The 10,780-nt window shown below is 32.7% G+C and overlaps 1 protein-coding gene across 1 annotated transcript; it reads left to right on the forward strand.

Annotated features, from left to right (window-relative positions):
- Positions 1 to 1,268: 1,268 nt before the first annotated feature.
- Positions 1,269 to 5,829, forward strand: LOC133303095 (uncharacterized). Its single transcript, XM_061502956.1, has 5 exons — positions 1,269 to 1,494; positions 1,610 to 1,671; positions 4,166 to 4,253; positions 4,769 to 4,871; positions 4,968 to 5,829. The coding sequence occupies exons 1-5, from the start codon at positions 1,364 to 1,366 to the stop codon at positions 5,634 to 5,636; spliced, it is 1,053 nt and encodes a 350-aa protein (XP_061358940.1). The 5' UTR covers positions 1,269 to 1,363; the 3' UTR covers positions 5,637 to 5,829.
- Positions 5,830 to 10,780: the final 4,951 nt, after the last annotated feature.

Raw genomic sequence — 10,780 nt, forward strand, 5'->3', positions numbered from 1 at the left:
AGCTAGATGTAATGCATTTTGATTGATGCCATGTGCTTTATGCTGAATTAAAGGTAATATGTAAGTGTGAGCCTTTACGCTTTATGCTGGTTAATGCCATATGCTTTCATTAATAGAGAACAAAAAATGATCTCTTATATTAATAGTGAACCTTAGATTTCTTGGACAGGGCGTACTTTCAACCTCTATGAACCAAGTAAAATGACCTTCACACACAAAAGAGAATACACCAAGTGGTAAGAAATGGTTGTGATTAAGGTTGTATAGCCTTAAAAAAAAAGCTTGGTAACCATTGAAAAGAAAGGATTGGAGTTAGACAGAATTTGCATTGATCAAGTGAGAAGATGGAGAAGAAGCACATGATGGTTAACAGTGTTTGTAAAAAATTTGACAGATACGCTTATTTTTTAAAATTAGATAGTACAAGGAGCTTAATTGCAACAATTGAAAAGACAACATGGTTTTTTGAAACACGACTTTAGTATAAAATTACGTCATTTCGAGAGTTAAAAGAATTAAAGAAGGATATTTTAAGAATTTTATTTATTTATTTATTTTATTTATTTTACCAAGAGGAATGTTATACTTACAACTTTTTTTTACAACCTCTTACAACCATATCTTAACACCGTTGATTTCCGCCAATAAACAGTTATCATTTATTGTGAATTAATAATTAATTAATGAGTTTAATTTGCGAAAATCATAACCGTTGATTGGCGAAAATCAACAATGTTAAGATATGATTGTAAGAGGTTGTAAAAAAAAGATTGTAAGTATAACCTTCCTCATTTTACCAAAATGTCTTTTATTAATTCCTACTACCCTCAGAAGAGACGTAATTTTGGCAAGAGAGATAACTTAATCAGAACCAATAAACCCAAACAAGGTACTTCAAGAACATCAGTTAAGAACATTCAATATACCATATTAAATTGCCCATAATCTTTATTTAAATAAAATAAGTATTAAATATTTTTCTATTCTCAATTTCATTTTCATTTAATATTTTTTTAAAAACATTTTTTGTGTGTGGGTAAAGCAAGGGGGCGGAAGCCCAGTTAAAACAGGTTTTATTATTGGGATAGTGGGTTTGAATTAAGTCAGACAAATCAAAGTTGAATCGGATCAGGCCCAATCACGAAACGGCCCACAACGCAAGTCGTTGAGCACTTGAGCCGAGCGTGAAAGCTACAAGTAACAATGAAAAAGAGACTTCCTCTGTTCTCTCTCCTCTGTGCTTCATCTTCTTCTTCTTCTTGTTGTTGTTTTTTTTTCTTTTAAGGTGAAATCTCAACTTCAATTTGAATTTGAATTTGAATTTGAATTTGGTGCGAAGGAGGAAGGTGAGTGTTACATATGTATGGCGGCCCCCAACAACAATACGACGGCGAAGACAGGAACCCCGATAACAGCTGTTGTTGTTGCGCCCAAATCACAACGCGGCCATAACAAGCCAAAGTGCAAGCAGTGCGGCAATGTTGCTCGTTCTAGGTCATCATCATCCCTTTCCTTCTTCAATTTTATTTATTTATTAATTCCTTCATTTCAATTCAAACATTTTATGATCAACAATCTGATTCTTTCTTCCTAATTTCGATGCCTGAAGGTGTCCGTATGAATCTTGCAAGAGTTGCTGTTCGAGAAATCAAAATCCATGTCATATTCATGGTGCGTTACCCCTCTGCTTCTTCTTTTAGTAAAACTCTTCTTCTTTTTGGAATCACTGCTCTTTTCCATTTTTGTCCTTGTTCACCTTTCAGGGTTAAAAAACAAAACTAAAAAAAAAAAAAAAAAAAAAAACTTTTCCTTTGGTTTTTGGTGCTCTTTAATTTTAATTGCATGCTTTTGATGATCTCCTTGTTGGTATATGTTTTCTTCTGATTTTGATTCTAAAATGCTGAAGCTGTAATAGAAGTCCAATCACTGGGCACAGGTTTGAGCATTAGTCTTTTCTCCATAAGCCACTTCAGGCTTAGGATCAACTCATTTATCAAACATCTCAGCTAAAGCATAGGTTTAATTTGTAACTTCTACTGGCCCAGCTATAGATTTGCCAAAATTTTCTCATTCTCGAAACTCAATATTGGACGATGTACTTCATATTTTACTCTTAGCATTGAGATACTTGTGGACATTTGAAGTTTCCATGAAAAACCCTGCTAGTTTGTTTCAGTACAGCGCTCCTATATATGCAGATAATCCCATCTTCGTTAAGGATTTGGTAATTTTGATCCCCCAACGTCTCTATAAACATTTCTTCAATTTTGTTATTAATGGTACTAATGAACTATTCTATAAAAACTTGTCGTCCTACTGGGTTTGATTTTCTATTTGAAACCACAGCAAAAGTCTTTTCCCTTTAGGTGGGGTCAGCTATACGAATTAAACAATGTCGTTGTGTTATGTCAAAAACTAGGTCTTCAGAGAGGCCATAGTTCTAAGTCCTTTATAATGTTTTCACTTGGAGTTTTACTTGGTCTTCTTCTGCCTCTAACTATTGGGCTATCCTCCATCTATTCAACTCTTCTTATTGGGGTTTCTATTGGTCTTCTTGTCACATGGACAAATCATGTTGGGTGCAATTCTTCCTTTTTTTCCTTAATAGGGACTACTCATACTTTATCATATATGTATCACATACTTTATGCTCGTTTTGCAATTTACCGCCCAACATTAAGTGCCGTAAGACATTGGTTGTCCTATGTTTGTGTAGTAAAATTTTCCTTTAAGCTTGAGCAGCACCTTTCAATGATAAATAACACCTGTAGCATTCCTCCATTTCATTCATTCATACTCATTCATTAAAATGTATCTGCTTCTATTTTTTGAGGGAGTTTTTGGTTCTCCCAGACCCATCACCCGCACAGTGAGTTTTGGGTTTCTCAGCTTCCATTCTTTGAAAGAAAGGCATCCCACACAGCATGAAGTTTGGGTTTTCACAAAGCCCACCTCTATTCTGGCATTTTGTTTGGTAACCAGCCCGTTTCAAAAAAATTTGACCATCCCATGCCTGTTTCGCACTCTCTATACTGCACACTTTACTCACCTTGTATCACATAGCCTTGCTGTGTTTCTGCTGGTTCCTCACCACTCCAGCCTTGTTTTCCAGTTAGCCTTTTCTCCTGCCCCTGTTTTGCTCCTTTTTATTTCGTTATGCTTTTTGTGGTTGTTGGCTTATTGTTTTTAGTTATGGCTTAGAATAATGATGATTATGTCCTTAAGCTATGAATTTTGAGTAATAATGATAAATATGAATTATGTTTTGAGTACTTTTTTAAAATATTTATATTGGATATACTGTATTTGGTTTAGCGGCCGCTCTGCCATCCACTGCACTGCAATAGTGTTTTTGGGGAGTCAACTCCTTTGCGCTACTATCTGGAATTAACTACTTTTGTTCCAAGAGGCAAACAGAAGATTTACATGAGTATTTGGGAAACAAAGCACGTAAACCCTGATACTGATTAAAAGAATTATGTTTTCCTTTTGTATTCATAGGGAGAAAGAAGCATTTCTTTTGGTGAGAACGAAAACATATGATTGAAATAAAAATGAACTAATTTCCAATATTGAAATAAACTTTTAAAATGGATATTTTTTATGAAAGGAAAAAGGAAGCACTACTTATATTTAGTGTGCGTTTTCTTCTGAACATGAAATGGTCTTCGAAGTACTTGAAATGTATTAAGGTTATTGGGTAGTATTTTAAGATTATGTCTTTCCGGTTTAGGCTATCTAAAATGCTTAGCTTAAATTTTAGAATTTGGAAAAAGGACCTGTAAAGTAATTAAATTTGTCTATAAAATAAAAAAGTAAGGATGTATAAATTTTACTGATTAAAGGTAGATACACCCTTGCTAACTTTGGAAACAAGCTCGCTTTAGATGAGCCTTATCCTTAAAACATGGTGGTGGGGATATGTAAACAGATATTGTTTAACTGGTGGCATAAAAAATACAACTCTTCTTCTTATTAAGAGGGTAAAATAAGAAAATGTAATGTAAAGAGAAATAGAAAGATGCAATTGTTCTATGAATTTTTTGGCAAGATTGACAATATCTGTATTCTTTCTGTTATTTGTCTTTATATTTGCCATGATATAAATATCCTAACAGTTTTTCATCCCCCGCTCCCTCTTTTTCATGTCTTATGGTGAGTGCAGTGTTAAAAGCTAGTTCAATTTTTCCAGACAAGGCACCATCTTCTGGGGCTGCCCCACTTGACCACCAATCCTTAGAACCTCAATCAACGTAAGTTATGAGTATCTGTGCCCTACATTTGGATCTTATCTTTTTTATTTAGTTTTATATTTCTAACATGTCAGGCTTAACTAGAAAGAAAAAATGTTTTATTTTTAAAAAACTATAGAGTTAATAATTTTCTTTTCTGCATAATGCTTTGCTTTTTTCTCTTTTGAAAGCCTGGTTAGACTCTGTAGTGAAGTGCCCACAGTTTATTCATATTTTACCTCACATGAATCAGTAATTACTCAATATTGTGCCAAAGTCTCAAAGCTCTAAGTTTTCTGACTCGAATTTTATTGCAATAGGTAACAGGTGTGTGTGCGTGTGTATTTCCAACATCTTCCTTTTTGCGTTGTACCATTTTCTTATGTAGTAGTTTTCTTGAACTTCCAGTTTGTTCCTCTAGCTATTTTCTTCTAGTGACTTTATTGATTCAACTATGCAATCAGCATTGAAAGCATCTTTCTGATTCATATTGTTTTTCCCCGATCCAAGGATTTTCTTTGTGCTTTTTATTTCAGAACTGCAGGTAGAGTTGCATCACTTCGACAACTTTCCAATAGTTTTGCTCAGTTCAATAATTTGCACATTTCACTTCGTTCAAAGAAGCCTCTAACTAGAAAGGTGCACACAATATATAAACAGTGTTTGGTTAAGTGTATAATGTGTTATGGCAAGCTTTATGTTGTGTAAAAGTAATAGCATTGTGAGTGATTACAGGATGCTGCAGCTATCAATGAATGGAGATTTTCCAAGTTAAAGGAATACAAGGAGCGAAGTATTGAAGTGGAAAATGAAGCTTTTGACCGGTACATGCAGAACGTAGATTTATTAGAAGAAGTATTATCTGTGAAGACTTCGGATGAAAATGTGTCCTCTGCGTCGGAGTCTAATCCTACTACAGAGAACAATGAGATAATGATGTTGCAGCTTAGATCAAACACATCGAGAAGTGATGGTGTGAGAATGCAAATACAACAAATTGTAGATGCAGGCTTAAAGAAACTTCAGAAGCGTGCTGTAGATGGTGACATCGACGAATCACTTGATGAAGAAGCTAATGAAGCTTCAAAAAGGGGAAAGAGAACCGAAAGGTTATCAGCTATAAGCGATCTTATGGATAAAATTAATAAAGCACGAAGTGAGGAGGATTTGAAGTCATGCGAGGAGATGAAGTTCCAACTCTTCAATTCGGACGAAGGCTCTGGCATGATAGAACCTAAAGACAATGAAATGCATAATAATCAAACTGCTGAAAGTGATGTGGAACCAGCAAAAGAATTGGATTATTCTTTACCAAAATTGATTGGGACCACTGAAATTGATCAAGAAACTCTAAAAACTGTAGACAAACACTTTTCTTCCCTTGAGCATGTAGAAGAGTTATGAGGCTGGATTTCTTAATAATTGAGATTTAGCTTCTGGAGAGAAACAGAAATCTGAATGTTGTACTGTTCAAGGAAAATGCTAGTTAATCAGAATTAGGTAGTGAAATGGAAAATGTTTTAAAAACCGGACTAGACCTGCTAGTTTAAGTGGACTGTGAATCGGTTATATTTTAGTTTGAATATTATTCAGTCTATGGTCGATTTTTACAACAAATTTAATAGTCAATTATTATCCCGTAGCTCAGACTAAGAGCCCATTTGGATGTGTTTTTTTTTTTTTTTTAAAAGTGCTTTTCATTATAAGTTTGTTTGGATATATGTTTAAAAAAAAAAAAAAAAAACAGAAGTCATAAAAAAAATTACTTTTTTTTTAAAGCTAAAAATTTTAGTTTATAAAAAAAGCAGAAATCAAAAATCAAATATTTTTTTTTCAAAAATTAAAATTTAAAAAAAAAAATTAAATTAATTTTTATAAAAAAATACTTTTAAAATAAACAAGGTATAAAAGCTATTGTTTTTTAAAAGGTAAAAACAAGGTATACTTACTATTTAATACATAAAAAAACAATACCTTAGTATAGCTGCCTCGCACATTCCTTGCGCTACTGTTGCGAGAGGGTATTATGGGCTGAATGAATGACTATGCACTATCAACTCTCTTTTAGGCTTGTTTTTGTCGGCAAAAATTATATTAGACATTTAGACAGACTTTTGTGATTGCAACTTGAGAGTTGAGACAATAGTGCACATTTATTTTCAATTACAGTCCCAGGCCAGTTTTCAAGTTTAGGTTGTCGTGTAGTTGATTGAGTTGAGCGTAAGCACTTTGTAGTTTGTACTAACAGCTGTGTGGGTGAATAGAGTGATTGTGTTGCTGGTTATTTGTGTTTTGGTAGTTGAAATGTGGGGGAGAGTTTCAGTAGTTTCCATCAGCCAAATTAAAACCAACAAGATGCTCTCTGAAATCTGACTTCTTTGAATTTGACTTATGAAGGGAATATGAAAAAGCTGTTTGCGTTGCATTGGTTATGGCAGGCCTCATTGAGCGAAGATAGTGGGTCAATAACTTAAAAGCTAATAACATGATCAAAAGCATGCCGTACATATTCCTGCCCCTATAGACATTTTGCTCTGTTCACCACCTTAGAAGTGAAGAAATCATTTGGAATATGTGCTCTTGAAATAAAAAAAGCACGTTCAATAATCAATGCTTTTTTTATTTTATTTTTTATTTTATTTTTGGCAACCGACAAAAGAAAGGAAAACCTTTTTTTTATGGATATGATTATTGGGGGTTATTAATCTTATGTTGCTTGAGATAGTTCTCTCATGTGTGTGAGATACATATGTGGGGTCCACACTTTAAAACAAAAGAAAAAAGAAATGGAAAAAATTGACACAAAATTTGATGAGTGTATAAAATGAGATAGTTATCTCCAACGAAATGAGAAAAATATTTCCCATGATTATTAGCGGTAAAACACTGAACAATGTATACCTAATTACCAACATGAGTCACTTGGGTACTTGCAAGTGCTAGTCCACGTGCAGCACAGCACAGTGGTTTTAGAAGTAAATTCTAGTTTCAATGGGGCACTCAAAACACTTGATTATGCATAATTTATTTATCTTTGAATCAAAGGCTCATCAATTCAAATGGCTTGTTGGTTCTTGCGTCAAAAGAATCCTTGATTAGCAAATACCATTGGGACAGAGAAAATTAAACTCCATATTTGTTTTATTTCTTCTCCTCGCTTCTTTTTAATATATAGATAGGTATAGCCTTTTAGGCACCCATGAAGCTTTGTGGGTTTGTTAATGTATAAGTGCTTTTTTATTTCTTGCTTTATTCTCCTACATACATACCTCTCGATTGTCCACAACTACTTTCTTGGTGGGAATGAAACTTTCAAGGTCATTTCCCCCTTGACACAAGGCTGTCAATAGTATTTTCAAGTTTCAACGGCTATCCTCATTTCAACATCAACTTTTTAGAGTCTTTGCTAATTTATCAAACCCATTATCATGCCCAGTATCCTCCACCCCTTGATCATTCTCTTTCATAACATTTTGATTGATTATTTATTAGCCCACCAGAATAAATAAATAAAAAAACTAAAAAGGAAGCAAACAATGAAAAAGAATATTTCCAAAGTGAGAAGTGCTCATCACATAATCAACTTAATCTGACTTTTACTTAACTTTTGAACACGGGTAATTTGTGGTTCAAAACACGTGAATCAATTGGTAGAAGATTGTTCTAACTTAATCAGTTATTTCGAGTTTTAATATATGGAAATGCAGTTGTGTTAAAATTTGATAGGAAAAATTTTGTCGTCCAATTAATTCTATCAAATTTAAATCGGATTAGTCGAGTAATTGACGAACCGATAAATAATATATTTAAAAAAAAAACTCTATCATCCCTCCAATTGTACATATATTTAACTCATTGATAACTTTACAAAGTATAATAAATCGCAATAACATTTTTATTTTTAAATGGTTTCCATCTGGAAGTATTCTAGATTTAACCAAGCTTATTGTTTGTTCTAGGCCACAGAACTATGATTGTGTTGGGTGACAAGATAGAGGAAAGTTAAGGGTTTCACATGGAAATGGTGATTTCCAAGGGGATCAAATTTTAAAACAGAGATATTAATATAATATCTGATAACTTTGTAAAGAGCAGGAAATCAATTGAGAGCATCATTTTTATTTTTATTTTTATTTTTAATTTTCAATGGGCTTGTTTTGGTTACAGATTCTTGTTTTTAAAAGGTAACCCATGTGTGTGTACAGCCAAGAATCGTGGCTTCTTGGTCATGGGAATCATGGTTTCTCTATTATTTTGAACTGCTACTGTTAAAGGATTGATGGCACTCCTATATATGCATGCCACTGGAAATGGTCAAAACAGTTCCATAAAAGCTTTAACTTATGAAAAAAGCTAGAAAATCTCAAACACAAAAAAATCACATAGTAATCTTCGCCTGTCAAGTGTCAGGAGCCACATGGTTTTGCACACTCTTATCAAACTTGTTAATTGACAAATCTCATCTCATGGTAGGTGTGACACTTAGTATGAACAATTTATATGGTATAAGGCTATAAGCCAGTAAGAGAACATCATGTTTAGATATTAGGTTAACTTCATGTCTTGGACTAATAAACTAATAAAAAGAGGTTTGTTTAACGAATTTTAATTAAAATAATTTCATTGCAAAGATTATTTTATTTAGCAATGATTAAGAAAACTTTAATTTAAAATGAAGGTGTTCTCATTTCTTTTAATTTTCTGCAGAAATCAAGTCAACTAAATTTAATTAAACATATTTGTTTAGTTTAATTCAATTTCAACAAATACTGACACTTCATTTACAGTCTATTTTAACGGGCTGATTTAATTTGTAAATCAAGGTGACTTACTAGGTGAATCAAATTGGACCACCAATGTGATTACCAAAAAAAATTGGACCACCAATACATTTTTTTAAAAATATTATTAATTAAAATATATTTGTATTGTGATAAAAATATAAGGGATAATAAATTTTGAATTTGGTAGATCTCACCTTTAATTTTTTACCATTAAGTATTACTTGTATTACATGATCTAGCATATATTTTCGAAAAAGTTGCTAATAGAGTAATTAGGAAAGATCCGTTTACAATTTTTTTTTTATAAATTACACTAAGTATTACGGGTCATACACTCTTGATTGAAGTATGACCGATCATACTTAGTGTAGTTTGTATGAATTTATAAATAAAAAGTTTGTAAATATAACCTTCCCCTGTAGTAATAGTAATAAGTAAGGAGCTTTTCTTACATTATATGTGTTACTATTTCTTCCTACTTGTACTCTTGAATAACGTTAAATCTCGCATCATGAATAATGATTTATAGTTATGAGTACCGTTTTATGAAAGGAAACATACAGTATGAAGCATGAACTATGTTACAAGTGTAAATAAGAGGTAGTTTTGTGTAGCTAATTTCAAATCCTTTGGCAGTGTTGATGTTCGCAGAAAAAAGAAAACTTTCTTTGATTTTTTAATAACTTTCGAAATCATTAAACCGAAATAACTTAAACTACATAATTGAGAGTTAATTTGGTTCAGTTCAAAAATTTCATGAACCATATTAAATAAGTTCTGTTCATATATCTAGAGTTCTAGACTTGAAATTGGACCAAATCAACTCATTTGTTGAGATATATAAAACCATTAAAAAGCTCTCACCCACCAACTTAAGCTTTTTGGTTGAATTAGTTCTTTACATGGTATCAGAGCCTCGTGTCTCGGGTTCGATCCTCGCTGCCCCCCACTCGTGTGAGGGGGCGTGTTGAGCTCTCACCCACTAGCTTAAACTTTTGGGTTGAATTGGTTCTTTACATCATTACCCTTCAAGTTTAATTTTCTATATACTAAGCATATAATTATCACATAAAACGTAACAGAACGATTTTAGCCGGAAAGAAAAGGAACATTTGACTACGCGTTTTGCAAAGGAAAGAGAGTACAGAAAAAAAAAAATTGAAGATGAATGCTTTTCTGTGTCCCAAATCCCACTCTGCCCCATTGTTTTGTGAACCTTGTGCTCCCCACTGTGTATATATTGTGGGTTTTTTTTTTTTTTTTTTTTAACTTATATACAAGGTGCTTAAATAATTGCATGCATGTTTTGTACATTTTGAACAACTTGTCCAAATTGTTCAATAATCGTTTTAAGACTACATCATGGATTATATATTGCCTCCTCGCCAATTTATTAAAAACTAACAAATATATAGATCATGGTCCATGGAGGTTAGGAATATTCAAATGGAAATGGATAATGAAATTGGGTATTTAATTTGGACCTAATTCTTTCAAGTTGTTCCGAGTGATAACCACGAAGAACTAATTCATTTGGTCATGTCGTAGTCTTGGTATTTTTATACAAGAATTGTGAGCTTCTAAATCAGCACTAAATCCTATTTGTTTTTTGTTTTTTTTTGTTTTTTTTTAATACATAGCACTAAATCCTCTTTATGCTGTCACTATTATGTGTAAAAACTAAACATTTAGCATTTGGTAGAAGAAACCTAATAATAAATCAAACTAAGACTTCTTTTCACTTGTTTATGTTTCTTTGGGAGG

The sequence above is a fragment of the Gastrolobium bilobum genome, unplaced genomic scaffold (assembly GCF_033153095.1).
Source record: "Gastrolobium bilobum isolate Gb01-03AN ecotype WA unplaced genomic scaffold, APGP_CSIRO_Gbil_v1 utg48080, whole genome shotgun sequence".
Classification (NCBI taxonomy): Eukaryota; Viridiplantae; Streptophyta; class Magnoliopsida; order Fabales; family Fabaceae; genus Gastrolobium; species Gastrolobium bilobum.